This window comes from Dermacentor andersoni, chromosome 10 (genome assembly GCF_023375885.2).
Source record: "Dermacentor andersoni chromosome 10, qqDerAnde1_hic_scaffold, whole genome shotgun sequence".
Lineage (NCBI taxonomy): Eukaryota > Metazoa > Arthropoda > Arachnida > Ixodida > Ixodidae > Dermacentor > Dermacentor andersoni.
In genome coordinates, this window is record NC_092823.1 from 37,458,146 (window position 1) to 37,476,852 (window position 18,707).

Below are 18,707 nucleotides of genomic sequence, written 5' to 3' on the forward strand. Positions count from 1 at the left end.
GCATTGGTCCCAGCTGGTTAGCTCCACCTCGTGGTTTTCGTACCCCACCTTTGCCATGCCTCTTAGGTAGAACAGGTTAGCTAGCATAAGCGTAGGGTCCCATCTGTTCATTCCACTCAAGCGTTCTTACATGGCCATCCACTCTTCAACGTTGGCACCATCGGTCCCGCAGAAAGTTCTAGGATCCTTGGGTTGCACAACGACAACTGAAGGTGACAGCGACGTAGCTGACGACAGTGGCATTAGGGGTGGCAACGACGTTGATCCTGCGTGCTCACCGTCATTCATGGTGCAGACGGTGATGCGGCGTCCACTGCGGAGCTCTGTTTACAGCTGTGGTACCCCGCACCTCTTACCAATATGTTACGGGGATGTTTCGAGTATATAACAGCTATATTTACAACATATATACAGGATGAGTCAGAACAGCTAAGGTGGCTGACCACTAACAACACGCAGCAGCCAGCGTCTCCGATCTTCTTCCTCTCTCTTCTCTCATCCTTCCGTAACAATATTTAACCGCGGGATGTCAGAGGCTCCCTGGGCTGCTGCAGGACGATGGATGATGCTGGTGCTGCCATTGGGGTAGACTTGGCGACAATCTTCCTAGTCGTCTCAGGAAAAAGTCCGTGCTCCGGAGGCAGCCCTTGCAGCCTGCAGTTACCTCACTGGTTCTTGGCGGCGTTGGTGTTGTCTTCCGCGTTTGGGCTTGGGTCACAGCTTTGTGGGGGCGTCCGGCACATCAATCAACGCAAAGCACCTCCACCAGATGTCACGTGGTAGTGACGGTGAAGAAACAGCGAAGCTGTGAGGAACGAAACTAGCGTTTTATTGGGCGAACCTGTGCCCTCAAGGATAGGCTACAGACACTCGAGAAACGACAGCGGCGAACACAGTCGGCGATCGGTGAAAATCTGATCAGCGGGTAAAGAGGGTCAGCTTTTATAGATGAGTCATTGAACATTCCAGAGTAATCACTGGTGCCCACATATCTTCCAGAAATTTCTACACCATTCGCATCGCGCATACATGCAATCAGATTACGCAAGGTTCAGTGACAACAGACAGCGGATAGAAGCATCAATAACATTCCAGGAACTTCCGATACAAGCAGGCACGCCTTGCGCTGAGCGATAACATTTGTTAGACGGTGAAAAGCGCTCATGTGCAAAAGATAAACAAATTCACGTGTCAGTACTGTTTCAAGTTGCTCTTGTCGAGACATTTTTGATACCACAGTATATACTTGGAGCTGCCAAGTGAAGAAAATAATCAATTCACTGTAACTGATAATGTGTTAGATCTGGCATGTTTTGTTTAATTATATCAGTACTATTCTCATTGGAATAAAACACAGCCAACCAAATCTTACATTTCCTTTATTATGTCCAAGTTCATTATATCCTAAATAAGATGTATAAAGAGTGTGAAGATATATTCAGAACAAAACGCTTTCAGAGACTCAAGCATAAATCTTTTTGACAAGGCCAGAGCGAAAGAAAGGCCGGGAAGGTCTTCTTCCCTACAATTGGGGGAGGGCAAATTGAGAAGAGGTGATGCACGTGACCCTTCGGGAGGCACTTCGAGTTCAGTCGTTTTTCAGCAGCAAAGCAAGACTTCAGTAGCCTTTTGTGAAAGCCACTAGAGCAAGTAGTGCTTTCTCACAACTTTATTTTTAATGCTCCAAACTGTACAAAAAGAACTGTATTAAAAAACACATAGTGAGAAACCTAGCAAACACAACTGTTTATTTCCAAAAGCACACAGAGCTTGCAACATTGCTGAATTTCATTAACCCTTTCGCTGTCACCGACGTACCGGTACGTCATCGCGCTTCCCCCCCACGGTGTCACTGACGTACCGGTACGTTCTCTATCGTGCGTTCAAAATTTCGCGCCTGAGCGCAAAGCAGGCGCTCCTGTATTGGCCACGCCATCTGTTGACTCTTTCTACAAGTTCGTATATTCGCTCCGACCTGTGTTAGTCCATGTATTGAAGAGTACGGTGCGACTGCCACTCCCCACTTTCTCTTTGCTGAGTGGCGCGGTGGCTCCGCGTTCGCTGGATCATACGTCGCGCGCGTGTGGTTATGGGTTCAAGGGTTGTTCTGTAATCTCCGCTGGTTTGAAGGTTTTTATTTTTCTTCTGTTCGTGTGCCTGCTACGGCGCGTCAAGTTCAGGCGCACGTGCCGTTGCCTCTCCAAAAAGGGTGACTCGATTGCTGCTTTCGCTCTCTCGCCGCACCCTCGCTTCCGACTTGCAGCAGTAAATGTAAAGCCCTTCGAACTTTGTTTAGCCTTTTTCCATCTCCCTCTGTCTTCTTGATCACGCAACGTCCCATTTCCCTCCGTTGCGTGGGCGACTGAAAGCGCATCCTCCCTGCGCGCGGTTACTTTCGGATGGCTCGGCGCGCGGGACCTTCGTCTGCTCATGGGAGCGGTGGCTGAATTCCGATTCAGAAAACGAGCTGAGCTCGGATTCGGACTCGGACAAAGTCACATGAGAGGAAGAGGGTTCCGCATCGTCAGATTCGGATGTTGAACGGATATTATAGTCAGGCTGATGATGATGATGATGTTTACTAACAACAGCTGCAGAACACTGAAATGTGCATATTGCATTGACTATGTTATTTGTATACCAATCATAATCAAAAATAAATTGCTATGTTCATTCCCTGTTATGCTCGTTCCCTGAAACCAAGCCGACACTGGGGGTGCGTCACGGCCAGAAACGTCCGACAGCGAAAGGGTTAAACACAAGTTTTATAAAGCACTGCCAAAGGTGATAAAACTACTTCACTTTATATAAACATGCACCCAATTTTCTGATACACCTGCACTTCTTTGGATACTCACACGTGTACATTTGAACTGCTCCTTGAAAACAGGTCCAGGGCCACTTGCGACGGGTGATTACCACAAGCACACTACTAGTATGAAGGCTTGAATCAGTCGGCTGAACACAAAGATAAAACTAGACTTGTTTTACTGCGCCTATTCTTGGAAAATTGGTCGAATATGTAAGACAGTTTTTCCAACCATACTTTGTGTCCAGCTGCCTTGACTATGTGTGAGACATGCTGCAATAATCAAGTGCTCTTCCTACACCATAACACAGGCTTCCAAACAGTGTTCAGGGTTGTTGCCAGTCGGTCCCTACTGAGTACCATTGCTTAAAGAGGCCCTGCAACACTACGTTATCAATGTCTAGAAATGTATTTGGCATTAAAATACACTATTTTATAACTATTTTGCTGCAAAAAAGTTCTTCAATGCATTCAGCAGAAGTGGAGTTGGTATTGGCAATCACAGATCGCCTTTGATCCCCTTCCTGGTGCTCACGCTTGTTCCTCGCACTGTGAGCACTACGAATTAGCAGGGTAGTCCCCACAATGCCGCGCCTTCTGAACATCACCGTGGCACACAGTTCAATTGTGATATTGGATATTCACATAGACACCACTACCAATTTGGGCACCTACAAGGTGCCAAACTTCAAGGCTATCCCCTCAACTTACAGGTAAGTTCACGGTGTCTTATTGCTTTGCTGTCCTACAGTTGTACCCTACTATAGTTGTACCCTACTATAGCCGGGTACAACTTTAGAAAAAAAAGGTCATTTACTCCTCCAAGGCGGATGCACACAGGCCTCCACCAATGGGCGCGCCCTATAGACTGAAGTCACGAGCCGGACGACCGGTGACCCCGCTGATGGAGAAGATGGCCGCGCATGCTTCGAACTGGTTTGAGTCACGTCAGTCGTGTGCGTCTGCCCCTTGTCACAGTAAATTCCTAAACTGTTAGTGGTGGTCTATCATGCTGGAAATATTATTGTGAGCTTACGATGCATCATTTGTGCCGCGCGCGTTTATTCTCAGCCGTGATCCAGCGACGAAAGATTGCAGCGAGCATCGCTGACGCTACGCTATGCGAATTTACAAGACTACAGGCTTGCCAAAAAAAAAAAAGTGAAAAGGAACAAAAAAAACCATAATAGGTTTGCGAAAACACAAAACCAAGAAAATATAAATCTTATGCTATTTAAAACCTAGAGTACTTATTTAAAATGATGTATGAAGCATTCTTGTATCTTTCCTGCCTCGATCATCTTCTCGTCCCAGGTCTGTAATGGCTTCGATAAATGCATTGCTTCTTGAAGTACTTGTTAAATAACAACTGATTCATTTTAAGCTCAGAAAACGAGTAGCAAATGTGCCGTGTACATGTAAACTGACGTGAAGGCCATGCAGAGCTGCTATTTCTTCTGTTGTCTCTTGCAATGAAGCTAAAAAGCAGACGACGTGCAGCATTGTAGAAAGCACGGGGTTATTTTTCTCTCACAATCCAGCATGTGCTGTAGCATTCTAATCACGACAGCTCTACCAAACGAGTCATCAACCGAGAATTACGCGTTTTAGAAGCATGGTTTTTTGAGCGGGACTACTTTAGTTGCGGAGGCAATCGGCTGTCGCACTTCGGTCATCTGGGCGGGGCCTTCCCTTTTTTCTAAAGTTGTACCCGACTATAGATAGCTATGCACAGCTCTCAGTTTTCTCATACCAAGTGGCACGAGTAGCACATTTCCTTTCACACTTACCTCTACGGCAACCACACAACATCCAAAGGTCGAATGAAACATTGTCTTATGCTCGCTCGTGCAAGTATTGTGGCAGTGCCCACAATGGCTAAGCGATGGATGCCGCACTATGGACTCACATTGAAACGATGCCTACCGCAACGAGCTTTCACCATGACGGCAATGAACCACGAACATGTGCAACTCTGGAAGCCGACAACCTGTTCCAGGCAGATGTTGGCGCTTAGGCTGGCTCGCCACGCCCCTGGAGCCACGTCACATACAGAGGTAGGGAACAAGACAAATCTACCTACAGTTGCACCAGACCCTACATCATATTTACTAAACCGCATACAACCTCATGCCTCTTCTGTGTCTCCTCCATTATTAACAGGGCTCCCATGTGGAGGCCAAAATGTCAAGTTTTTAACAACTTCTTTGTCTTCGTTGGCGTCTGTTTTGTCTTTCTTCACCTAGTAAGCCACCGGTGATGTCCGCCGGACAGGCCGCCATTGGAATCTGAACCTGGCAACGTTTAAAGGGGTGGAGACATCAAAATTTTCGTTCATGCGTTTGTTGATTCAAACGTTGCGTCATGCTTCAGGCAGCACGATACGCACAGTGGGATTCATATACACCCGATAAATAATTTAATAATAGCATTATTATACCGAGCGATTTCGGTTTCGGTTTCTGGGCTCCGGGGGATGCTATGGCGTCACAGAGGAGGAAACGCAACATGGCTTGGTCACGTGGGCCACAAAAAATAGTGACGTAAAACTATACTGCATCGTCTGCTCGTGCATATGCGTGTTCTGCCAGCCGAGGTCAACAACTGGCGATTCGAATGCATGTCGCGATTATTATAATTATTGCGAAGAGCGACAACAACAGTAAGAAAATATTGCGGCTTGTGAGAGTCGGTGATGCATTCCGAAGCGCCGTAAGCTTTAGCTTTGAAGCGAACCGGAAAAGGCCTAGTGACGATATCGATGGCGCCGAACGATCAGAGGCGGTGAAGCTGCCGTCGGTGCCAGAGTGACCACTCCTCGGTCGCTGATTGGCCGCTTTGCCGTACGGCTGCCGCACAAATTGGTCCCGTCCTCTCTACGGCAAGGAAATCTCGCCGCTCGCGAGCAAAACCGCCGTCACACGGGGGCCAGCGAACGGCAAACAGCGTGCGGCGAGTTTCCGTGCCGGTAACGTGGACGGGCCGGTAACGTGGAAAGGCCAAGCGAAGGAGAGTCCGCTCTGAGCTGCCGAACTATGCGACTATGCGAGGAGAGAAGCGGACAACACGAACGCCGCATATCCTGGTCCCCTTCGGAGTCGGCCGGCTAGTGTTACACTCAAACGTCCCCGTCCGCACGGCAACTCGCCGCACGCAGTTTGCCATTTGCGGGCCGCCGTGTGGCATTCGTGTTGTCCACTTCTCTCCTCTTGTGTCCGTGTCTGCACGCCTTACCCCATCTTTACATTAAGAAAGGATTTCTATATGCCTGTAGCTCGGTCACAGTGGAGGATATATGCTCGGTTGCTCGGCTCAGCAGGCTCCGCAATAGGCATTTCATCGCTACTCATAATACGTCACATTTTTGTGCTAGTGTGCTATGACGTCACTATTTTAGTTCCTCCTCTGTGACGTAGTAACTGCCGCGCTAGCGATGGGTCTCGACTACGAGGAGGAGTTTTTAATGACTTTTTGGAGCTGAATTAAAATTATTTTGACGTGTTTGCAGCGTCCAATACCTCGTTCTGGGTGTCCTTGCATACGGAAGCAGCCTACAACATGCTTTTTATAGCCTCAAAATTTGGTGTCCCAACCCCTTTAACGCTAGAACGTTATCTAGTGAGGCGAGTCTAGCAGTGCTATTGGAGGAATTAGAGGGCAGTAAATGGGACATAATAGGGCTCAGTGAAGTTAGGAGGACGAAAGAAGCATGTACAGTGCTAAAAAGCGGGCACGTCCTGTGCTACCGGGGCTTAGCGGAGAGACGAGAACTAGGAGTCGGATTCCTGATTCATAAAAATATAGCTGGTAACATACAGGAATTCTATAGCATTAACGAGAGGGTGGCAGGTGTTGTTGTGCAACTTAAGAGGTACAAATTGAAGGTTGTACAGGTCTACGCCCCCACATCCAGTCATGATGACCAGGAAGTCGAAAGCTTCTATGAAGATGTGGAATCGGCGAAGGGTAAAGTCAAAACAAAATACAACATACTGATGGGCGACTTCAATGCCAGGGTAGGCAAGAAGCAGGCTGGAGAGAAGTCAGTGGGGGAATATGGCATAGGCTCTAGGAATAGCAGGGGAGAGTTATTAGTAGAGTTTGCAGAACAGAATAATATGTGGATAATGAATACCTTCTTCCGCAAGCGGGATAGCCGAAAGTGGACGTGGAGGAGCCCGAATGGCGAGACTAGAAATGAAGTAGACTTTATACTCTGCGCTGACCCTGGCATCATACAACATGTGGACGTGCTCGGCAAGGTGTGCTGCAGTGACCACAGGATGGTAAGAACTCGAATTAGACTAGACTTGAGGAGGGAACGGAAGAAACTGGTACATAAGAAGCCGATCAATGAGTTAGCGGTAAGAGGAAAAATAGAGGAATTCCAGATCAAGCAACAGAACAGGTATTCGGCCTTAACCCAGGAAGAAGACCTTAGTGTTGAAGATATGAACGACAATCTTGTGGGCATCATTATGGAGTGTGCAATAGAAGTTGGTGGTAACTCCGTTAGACAGGACGGCAGTAAGCTATCGCAGGAGACGAAAGATCTGATCAACAAACGCCAATGTATGAAAGCCTCTAACCCTACAGCTAGAATAGAACTGGCAGAACTTTCTAAGTTAATCAACAAGCATAAGACTGCTGACATAAGGAAGTATAATATGGATAGAAATGAACGTGCCCTCAGGAACAGAGGAAGCCTAAAAGCGGTGAAGAAGAAACTAGGAATAGCCAAGAACCAAATGTATGCGTTGAGACAAATCCGGCAATATCATTACTAATATGGAGGAGATAGTTCAAATGGCTGAGGAGTTCTATAGAGATTTATACAGTACCAGTGGCACCCACAACGATAATGGAAGAGAAAATAGTCTAGAGGAATTTGAAATCCCACAAGTAACGCCAGAGGAAGTAAAGGAAGCCTTGGGAGCTATGCAAAGGGGGAAGGCAGCTGAGGAGGATCAGGTAACAGCAGATTTGTTGAAGGATGGTGGGCAGATTGTTCTAGAGAAACTGGCCACCCTGTATACGCAATGCCTCATGACTTCGAGCCTACCGGAATCTTGGAAGAATGCTAACATAATCCTAATCCATAAGAAAGCGGATGCCAAAGACTTGAAAAATTATAGACCGATCAGCTTACTGTCCGTTACCTACAAAGTATTTACTAAGGTAATGGCAAATAGAATCAGGAACACCTTAGACTTCTGTCAAGCAAAGGACCAGGCAGGATTCCGTAAAGGCTACTCAACAATAGACCATATTCACACTATAAATCAGGTGATAGAGAAATGTGCAGAATATAACCAACCCTTATATATAGCTTTCATTGATTACGAGAAAGCGTTTGATTCAGTTGAAACCTCAGCAGTCATGGAGGCATTACGGAATCAGGGTGTAGACAAGCCGTATGTAAAAATACTGAAAGATATCTATAGTGGCTCCCCAGCCACCGTAGTCCTCCATAAGGAAAGCAACAAAATCCCAATAAAGAAAGGCGTCAGGCCGGGAGATACGATTTCTCCAATGGTATTCACAGCGTGTTTACAAGAGGTATTCAGAGACCTGGATTGGGAAGAATTGGGGATAAAAGTTAATGGAGAATACCTTAGTAACTTGCGATTCGCTGATGATATTGCCTTGCTTAGTAACTCAGGGGACCAACTGCAATGCATGCTCACTGACCTGGAGAGGCAAAGCAGAAGGGCAGGTCTAAAAAATTAATCTGCAGAAAACTAAAGTAATGTTTAACAGTCTCGAAAGAGAACAGCAGTTTACGATAGGTAGCGAGGCACTGGAAGTGGTAAGGGAATACATCTACTTAGGACAGGTAGTGACTGCAGATCCAGATCATGAGACTGAAATAATCAGAAGAATAAGAATGGGCTGGGGTGCGTTTGGCAGGCATTCTCAGATCATGAAAAGCAGATTGCATTATCCCTCAAGAGAAAAGTGTATAACAGCTGTGTGTTACCAGTGCTCACGTACGGCGCAGAAACCTGGAAGCTTATGAAAAGGGTTCTACTTAAATTGAGGACGATGCAACGAGCTATGGAAAGAATGATGGGTGTAACGTTAAGGGATAAGAAAAGAGCAGACTGGGTGAGGGAACAAACGCGAGTTAATGACATCTTAGTCGAAAAAAAAAAAAAAGAAGAAATGGGCATGGACACGTAATGAGGAGGGAAGATAACCGGTGGTCATTAAGGGTTACGGACTGGATTCCAAGGGAAGGGAAGCGTAGCAGGGGGTGGCAGAAAATTAGGTGGGCGGATGAGATTAAGAAGTCTGCAGGGACAACGTGGCCACAATTAGTACATGACTGGGGTAGTTGGAGAAATGGGAGAGGCCTTTGCCCTGTAGCGGGCGTAACCAGGCTGATGATGATGATGTTAAGTGACATCGTGCCTCAGCACCACGAATAGTGAAACAGCACAAACCTTGGCTGGGTCTAGGTGAAATCTCTTTCTGGTACCACCGGCACCCTCCTGCACAGCCTTGAAGTTTGGCAGCTTCAGCAGGTATTTGCGCATGTGCGTCATGATGGCTGCAACGTCTTTGACGTCCGCCTCAAAGCTTGGCACAGATGCAACTGTGTCGAATGCGGCCCGATTCAGTTCAACCATGCCGAGCACGCCTGCGGGGGGCCGTATGGCACGACTCAGATCCTGCGCTGCTGCCATGGTGACGGCCAAGCGAGGACAGGAGTGCTGCGCCGTCCTGGTGTTGGAATGTTGCCAGTGACTGCCAGGCTGGTATAGGGTGCAGAGCAGATGAGTCTTGCCAATGAATGAATGAAGCAAAATGTAGGCACGCTTTCTGAGTTGATGAATGACCTGCACAGGCACAAAATGAGCGAAAAAAAAATGAATCAAATTCTAAATTGTAGGGTTTTATGCGCTAAAACCACTCTGTTTTATGAGGCACACAATAGTGGGGGCTACGGAACAATTTCGACCCCCTAGGGTGCTTTATGGGTGTACCTAAATGTACATCATCATCATCATCAGCCTGGTTACGCCCACTGCAGGGCAAAGGCCTCCCCCATACTGCTCCAACTACCCCGGTCATGTACTAATTGTGGCCATGTTGTCCCTGCAAACTTCTTAAACTCATCTGCCCACCTAACTTTCTGCCACCCTCTGCTACGCTTCCCTTCCCTTGGAATTCATTCCATAACTCTTAATGACCATCAGTTATCTTCTCTCCTCATTACGTGTCCTGCCCATGCCCATTTCTTTTTCTTGATTTCAACTAAGATGTCATTAACTCGCGTTTGTTCCCTCACCTAATCTGCTCTTTTCTTATCCCTTAACGTTACACCCATCATTCTTCTTTCCATAGCTCGTTGCGTCGTCCTCAATTTAAGTAGAACCCTTTTCGTAAGCCTCCAGGTTTCTGCCTCGTAGATGAGTACTGGTAAGATACAGCTATTATACACTTTTTTCTTGAGGGATAATGGCAACCTGCTGTTCATGATCTGAGAATGCCTGCCAAACGCACCCCAGCCCATTCTTATTCTTCTTATTATTTCAGTCTCATGATCCGGATCTGCAGTCACTACCTGTCCTAAGTAGATGTATTCCTTGACAACGACGCAAGAAGCCTTCCCAGCTCCCCGCTGGTTACCTGCAGTCGCTCGACATCCCTACCGAGCCCTTTCATCGTGTTGGCTTAGACTTTCTCGGCCCATTTCCGGAATCTACATCAGGGAACAAGCGGGTTGCAGTCGCGGTGGACTATGAGACCCGCTACGCCGTAACCCGTGCTCTTCCGACCAGTTGCGCAACTGATGTTGCGGACTTGCTCCTACCTGATATTATTTTGACGCATGGTGCTCCGCGTCAATTGCTAACAGACCGTGGCCGTAGGTTTTTGGCCAAAGTCATCGACGACATCATGCGTGCCTGCTCAATACGGCATAAATTTACCACCTCCTACCATCCCCAAACGAACGGCCCCACTGAGCGCTTGAACCGCACCCTTACAGACATGCTATCCAAATACGTTTCTGACGACCACCATGACTGGGACCTGGCTCTACCTTACATTACCTTTGCATACAACTCTTCCCATCTCAAAACTGCTGGCTTTTCCCCGTTTTACCTCTTGTATGGCCGCGAACCAACGCTACCACTGGACACTGTGCTTCTGTCCGCCACAGCTTCAACTACCGATTATGCCCGTGATGCAATCGCCCTGCATGCTGAGCATGCTGATCATGCTCGCCAACTTGCGCGCACTTGTCTACAAGTGTCTGAAGACAAGCAGAAGCAACGCTACGACCTCCGTCACCGTGATGTCCATTTTGTGCCCAGCAGCCTCGTGTTGCTTTGGTCATTTTCGCGTAAAGTTGGCCAATGTGAAAAACTCCTTACTTGTTACGCAGGCCCTTATCACGTGCTCCGCAATGTGACTGATGTCACCTATGAAATCGTTCTAGCCACACCCACTATGTCCTCCGCTGTGACAACCAGTGAGATTGTCCACGTCGCCCGACTCAAGCCCTACAACTCTCCACGCGCCTTGGATATTTAACAGCACTGTGACGGTGCTTTTGACGCCGGGGGGGGTAGTATTACGATATGATCAAGCGATGCTCAAGAAACGAGCCGCCGCGAGAACGACGATGAAGTTGGTCGGTGCGCTTGGCGCGAGCGAGTGTCGGCCTGGCTGCCTGGCTCCAGTGTAAATAGCCTGTAAATAGCGTCTTCTGTCCGTGTCTTTCCACACTCAACAATATAAAGGCCAGGGAAGCTAAGAAACCACCACAACAAACAGGTGGGAGGGCAGGTAGTTGAATGGCCTCGAAGTCGACACAGAAACGGAAGTGTAGAAATGTTACGGGCTACCACATCGTTCAACAAGCTGGTGAACGTTGAAGAGTGTGACAGTGACTCTCAGAAAATAATGTTAAGAAGGGGAGTGGAGCGATGAATACAAGGTGGGGGAAGACGCACATAAAAGGCGTCAGGAACAATATCGACAAATAATTATGGACATAGGGGGTGCGTCTCGTCACTGCCCGATTGCTCAATACCAGAAGGCCATGGCCAGTCGCGTAGCTGAGGCTCGCCTGCCTCATCATAACACGTGCTGCTTGCTGCGCAGAGCCCATCCTTACTAAACATCTCTGCAATTTTCAGAATAGACGGATGTCAGGAGACAGGGCACTTTCTAATCTCTCGGAGCTACTGGCCCTTATTTTACTGCGAACTACAGATGCCATAATTTTCAGAAAGGCTTCTAAACAAGAAACAGCCCGGTTCAGACTGTCTGCCTCATCACTTCCCAAGTATGATCAAACAACAATATGCGTCACATAACTACAATACCATGTTTGGAAGTTACTTCTCAACATCTCTTCAAACAAGTCGGACAGCAGGTCACCGAAAGTTAGTGAAATTTTTATCATACGATACTATCAAAGTTCTAGCGCTGTGCTTCATTCCTGTACATTCCATTGGCTACGTGTTTTGTTTCATCCCTTGTGGACATGACTGCATGCGTACCTGTTGACCTGTGGGTTATTCACAAACTACTTACCTGGTTTGCTTTCCGTCAGTTTTTGTCATAATGCCACTGTATGTACGCGCAACATTGCACTCCCAACATAGCACCACTGTATGTTTGCACAAGTTGGCATTTACATTTGTTTTCATTGACTTTTACATGAGCCAATGCATGTTTTGGTATTCATGACACCACTAAATGTACAGAATGTTTGTGGTCATGAAAAGCTTTTTTTTTTTGATGCCACTGTTTCTACAAGTGCAAGTATGTAGAGATTGTGCTCACACTTTTTTCTTTCTCTCTCTCACCTCTTTCTTTTTTCTTACCGAGAAAAATGTATAAGTTGAACTCTGTGTGCTTGCAATCCCACTCTTGATGAAGGCCGGACCCCGGCTGAAACATCAATAATCCTGTTGTTTTTCCTATGTGCACCTATTATTTGAACTATTTCTGTGCTGCATCCTGTAATTCTATGCTTCATTAATATATATATATTCTGACAAAGAAGCTTGAGAACAAGTTAAGGACCGCGCACAGAGCGATGGAAGGAAGAATGCTAAGCATAGCGTTAAGAGACCAAAAGAGAACGGTTTGGATCAGAGAGCAAATGGGTATAGCCGATATTCTAATTAACATAAAGAGAAAAAAAATGGTGCTGGGCAGGTCATGTAATGCGCAGGTTAGACAACCGTTGGTTACAGAATGGATACCAAGAGAAGGGAAACGCAGTTGAGCACGGCAGAAAACTAGGTGGAGCGATGAAATTAGGAAATTCGCGGGCGCTTGTTGGAATTGGTTGGCACAAGACAGGGCTAATTGGAGATTGTAGGGAGAGGCCTTCATCCTGCAGTGGATATAAAATAGGCTGATGATTACATATATATATATATATATATATATATATACATACGAGAACAAAGGGGGTTAACTGAGGGGCCCTAATTTTATTAGTCATATCATAAGAAGCCAACAAACACTGACACAACCATTGCGAAATGCGAAGGTTGTGGTTTCGGTTCCCACCTGTGGCAAGTTGTTTTTTCATGCACTTTAATTTCCATTAATTTATCGTTTCTTTGTTTCATTTATTAAGCACAAGTAATTTCCCCTATGTTGTCCATGGTGTCAGTGTTAGTTGGCTTCTTATGATTATATATATATATATATATATATATATATATATATATATATATATATATATATACAGAGAGAGAGAGAGAGAGAGAGGGGGAAGGAGGATGAGGAGTGGTAGTTGTCAGTGAAGAACACCCCCCCCCCCCCAAATAAACTTCTGGCTATGCCACTGCTGCAAAGCACATGAAACTGCTAGCTTACAAGTCACTAATAAAACCGCAACTAGACTACACATCAGCCACTTGGAACCCTATCAGATCTGCCTCACAAATGCCCACGAAGCCTTTCCGAATCATGCTATCCGGTTTATTCACTCTGCGTTCTCATATGATAGGAGCCTAACTTTTTTAAAAGCATATTCTGGTGTGTAAACCCTTTCTCAGCACCATTTTATTTCTAGCTTATCATTATTTCATACATTTTTGACAGTGTACTCAATTGTGCACTCAATTTTGCCACCGTCATGCATATCCCATCGCACAGGTTTAAACGTAGCCTGCCCTCCCGCACCATACTGTCAACAACCTTGCTTACAATATTGCAGCGATTACCAGCTCATCTGCTTTCCCTGAAGAAGTTACCTCGCGTCACACATTGTAACAAGGTCACCATCATTTATTATTTTGTGTAAACCCATCCCTTATGTAAGACCCATGCCAGGGTCTGTAAGGTATTAACCCGTTCACTGCCAAAGCCGGTGAATCGCCGAGCATACGTGCAGTGGCAATGTTGCCGAAGCCGGCGAATCATCGGGCTGCCGATTTTATGATTTCCTGAAGCTGTTGATAGATGGCAGCACTTATCACCTTATCTGAAGATGCTTGGATATATTACCGATAGATGACAGTATTGAGCTGTGTCATTTGAACGCACTTTTCTGTGTTTTTTTTTTTCCGTGTGGTGGTGTCTGGCGGCAGAAGGAATGGCGACCTCTAATGGACAGCGTGCTCTTTCCGAGTGTGATATTGGATATCCTCTTGGTAGCGACAGGGATGAGCAGCCTCAAGGCAATGCCAGGTGTGTAAGGCTAAAGGAAAAAAAAGTGAAAGCCTCTGGGAGTGTGAAAAGTGTGGTGCTGCTCTTCACATGCCTGAGTGCTCCAAGATTTTTCACACGGTGAAACGCCTGCGAGTTGAAAAAACTTCACAGAGTAAAGTGTGAATATTTCTCAAGTGTCAATGAATGCCTTTTTATAAGCGTCCAGCAAATATTTTGCTTAGGCACTCATTACGCACAGAAAGGCGAGAGTGTGGCATGCGCGCACACTTTCGGTGAAACAATGCGCGGTACGGATGGCCCGCACGCAGGCGCAGCGGGCAGCAGCGAATGGGTTAAAGTGAAAGCTTTCGCTATTGTGGTGACAGGCATTTATGAGGAGATAGAATGAATAGTTGTATTTTGCCAGTTTAAATAATTTCTTACGATGAGTGAAGGTAATTGATCCTTCTATTGCTAGTATTCAATTATTACGCAATACTTATCTTGCCAAATGCTTATCTCCTCACTATGAAACCAGGTGTGCTGCATCATATCTCGTGTTTTTTCTATTCATACACTGAAATAAATAATGTGATGCTACCAATCTGAGAGGGCAACAGTATTTGTTTCAACGTGAGCACACAATTAATTGCTGCATTTAGCAATCAAGCTATCAGATGTGAGTGTCATGACTTCCGGCACTGCTGCTATTATTGAAGTAGAGTAAGATGTTAGAAACAGAAGCAAGCATGAATAGAAATGAATACGTTTTGGCAATGCAACCCGACGTCCAATGTGATCACCAAATAAAAGTTTGGGCAGAACTCATCTACGATGACTATACCAATATGTGAACAGATATTTTTTTTAAGGAAATAAATTTACTGGACACTGAATGGTTTTTTGTTGTTGTTACTGCTGCTGTTGTTATATAACACATTTCTGTTATAAGTGTACTTTTGTACACTTATTAGCAAGATAATCATGGGTGTGTAATTGGTGATGGATACGTTTCTTATGGTGATTACTATGAAGAGCGGCAGATACCCAATGATCCATGGTGGCATCAAAGAGGTTCATTGAAGAGCGCAACACTCGCCAGTGGTACATACCCAGTGATCCTAGTTGTTTTTAGACTTCAATCATCGGAATCGACTCATGTTTTTTGGTTATATAGTAGGATAGCCGAAAATGAAAAAGACTGGTCTCACAGTGTCATGAATGCCATTCGCCTTAAAACGTCGACATGCATTCGCAAGATGTAGTTTTCAGTGCCGCAGTGAAAGCCCCAAATGAACAGCGCGCTTTGCAAACAAGCCACCGGTGCTTACCATGAATGCGTGACCTCGATCAGTCCTCGTCGGAATCGATGTTCTGCGGCCCGCTGGCCGTGTTTACGGCGGCAGCCAGATCGGCACCGCTCTTGCCCGAACTGAGGCGCTCGCGGATCAACTCGGCAATGGCCCTCTTGGTCCGCCTCTCGAGTTTCTCCAGCTTTTTGGATACGTCGCGCTTCAAGTCCCAGTCAGGCTTCCTCGGAGCGAGTGAAGCTAGGTCGACCTCTTTAGCGAGGTCTTCCGAATCGCCGACGGCGATCTTCTCCTTGATCTCTTCTTCGATGGCAGCCGGAGAGATGTCCGGGATCACGGACTCCTTGAGTGCTTCGTCCTCGGGTCTGTAGGACCTGAATACTGGCTTTGGCAACGATTCCGGCACCGGTTGTTTGGCTTTGTCGTCTTCTTCGGCGTCGTTGGCGCCTGTTTTCTTCTCGCGTAACGCGCGAAGGCGTTCCTTTCGCTTCAACGCTTGCTCCTCTAGAGAACCGACTTGTTCGTCGGCGGCCATTACTCACACAAACTGCGCAAACGTGCAACTCGCCCACGAAGCCGCCATTCCAAATAGCCGCTAGACAAGATTGGATTGGGTCGGCTAGACATGGCTAGACTTTCGGGACCACTCATAGAGTTTTAACCCCGACCTCCAGACCTGCACAGATATCCGGCTTCTATGGGAGCAGCTTGCGCCCACTTTCGTTCAACCGACGGCCGTAGGTGGCGCTTTTATAACCTGTTCGTCTGCTACGCGGTGGGCGGCTGTGCGGCGTTGTAATTAGTACGGCAGCTGTTGTGTTGTGACGACCTGCTTCTCTAGTTGATGATTTTTGCTAACACAGTGACAGTGATGTCACAAGGCTTTGATCGGTCACTTGGCTCCAAAAGTTGACTGCCCGAACCTAAAAAATGTCCGAGCGTGTATAGTCCGCTGCTCTCTAAAATAGCGTTGAATAGCCGCTCCTATTGCCTTTTTCAAGCAGATTATTATAAATCACATTGTGTATACAGTTCGGAACGTAGACAACAGTTTCATTGTACACGTTGTAAAATTCGCGTCTGCGCTCTTTAGAAACTTGAAGCCACGTACCGTAATGTTCGACGACAGAACGATTACCCCTCATTTTAACTCTTAAAAGTTGTCCGTGAATGCGTCGCGAGTTCAAAAAGTGAATTACGTACACAGCTTCACTGCGTACGTATCAAAAAGCTAGCTTTACAGTTTGAAGAGTTCCATGACACGATTTTTAAGGCCTACAGTGCAGCACGTTTTAAAGCACTGGGATCGCTTAATCTTTTGCAAGCTTTCTTCTGAGCTAGACATCCAACGATATTAAAAACAAGATATGCTCACCTTCCCTTGAAACAGAATCGATCAGCCTATTGCACATATCGGGCGGAGGACTTACTCGTGAATACTTTTACTATACTTTTACCAGATCATCTGCCTTTCACTACGGCACACAGCAGTAAATCCTAATATGTCATCTACGACATTAGGCTGTCTGTAACCAACTAAAAAAAGCTAGATTATCCTATGAATCTTTTAAAACAATTTTTCCAGTCTCTTAAGGAGGCTAGGGAAGGGAAATTTATGCCGTCGATCTAGCATTGCAGCGGCTACCTATGCTCGTTGTTTACATTTCTTGCACCGCTCCTCCTCTTCTAGTTTCACTATTCAAACGCAAAGCATTCGCAAATATGTCTTCTTTTCTATGTTTGTGAATTTATTCATTTGCCGCCAATACAAGCGCTTTGTACCTGCCGAAATGGCAAGACAAGCGCTGAACAGATCGCAGAAGCAGACGACAGCGAACAGGTCATAACTAGCGCCACTCTGCTCGTACGTTCTTTCCCTAGCGGCAAAAAGGGCGAACTAGACCAGGCGTGCTGGAGGAGAGAGATCTGTGCAGGTCTGGAGTTCAGTAGGTCGTGGTTTTAACCACGATCTACTGGAACTCCAGACCTGCACAGATCTCCCTGCTCCAGCACGCTGGTCTAGTTCGCCCTTTTTGCCGCTAGGGAAAGAACGTACGAGCAGAGTGGCGCTAGTTATGACCTGTTCGCTGTCGTCTGCTTCTGCGATCTGTTCCAACGCTCGCGCTGCTATTTGGACAGCCACGAAGCGTTTACGTTGTTTGTAAATGCCCCAAATTCAAAAAATTACAAATAAAACAAAGTTTACGAAAGAGTGCTTCGTATTTCAATGACGACATAGTGTAGAAAGAGCGGTGCAAGAAAGGAAAACAACGAGTACAGCCGGCAGACGGTAACATTTTCCTTTCGTTGCCTTCGTAGAAGAGAAAAAAATATGATTACAAGAAGATTCATGGAATAAAATGTGGTGCAATGGACTAATAATCAAACAGAGTAATAAAGAACTTCATATACTTAATATGGACGAGGAAATTTAAAAGAATGACGCAGACGATATGTTATACAGACAACGCGCAGACTGCGAGAATCTGCAGACGCCGCAGAAGGCATGTAGCTTCAGACCTAACTGCATGCAGCTTTCTTGAGTTAATTACAGATGAAATCACGCAACGATCACATTATGGTATACTGCTGCGTGCCATTATGTAAGTCAGAACAAAGCAAATGATCTGGCATCAGTTTTCACGAGTTTCCTGCCACGGACGTACGTACAAAATGGATCGAGGCAGTCGGAAGGATAGGTGAGTTCTTTCCTGTTTCTTTTTTCCGTTGTGTTTCATATGCAAAGAAATCGAAGGCTTGCAACAGGTGACCCAATGCTTTAAAACGCTACTGCTTTGCGTCACGCAAACTTATGTCGGTATACGGAAGATTAAAACTCTTTCTACATTGCTAAAGTGGATTTTCCGAACTGCACGGCGGCTACATAAAGGCTGTGGAGAAGATACGTGTAATTGAAGATATATATGCAATTCGCTTATTAAGGGGGAAAGTACTAA

The 18,707-nt window shown here is 46.2% G+C and overlaps 2 protein-coding genes and 1 long non-coding RNA gene across 3 annotated transcripts in view; all 3 read right to left on the reverse strand.

Moving 5' to 3' along the window:
* LOC126519163 (tRNA (guanine(37)-N(1))-methyltransferase) overlaps positions 1-9,498 on the reverse strand; it is a 64,045-nt gene extending 54,547 nt beyond the window's left edge. The window contains exon 1 of the mRNA XM_050168778.3: positions 9,256-9,498. Coding sequence (XP_050024735.1) covers positions 9,256-9,498 — 243 coding nt within the window. The remainder of the gene's footprint in view (positions 1-9,255) is intronic.
* Positions 1,734-5,318, reverse strand: LOC129381947 (uncharacterized). The gene is made up of 2 exons (XR_008610018.2): positions 2,759-5,318; positions 1,734-1,797 (listed from the first exon to the last, which is right to left on the reverse strand). It is a non-coding gene; the product is annotated as an uncharacterized lncRNA (long non-coding RNA).
* Positions 9,499-9,561: 63 nt separating the features above from the next.
* On the reverse strand, positions 9,562-16,395 carry LOC126519164 (coiled-coil domain-containing protein 12). Its single transcript, XM_050168779.3, has 2 exons — positions 15,772-16,395; positions 9,562-9,651 (listed from the first exon to the last, which is right to left on the reverse strand). Exon 1 carries the CDS (start codon positions 16,283-16,285, stop codon positions 15,791-15,793), a length of 495 nt encoding a protein of 164 aa, XP_050024736.1. The 5' UTR covers positions 16,286-16,395; the 3' UTR covers positions 9,562-9,651; positions 15,772-15,790.
* Positions 16,396-18,707: the final 2,312 nt, after the last annotated feature.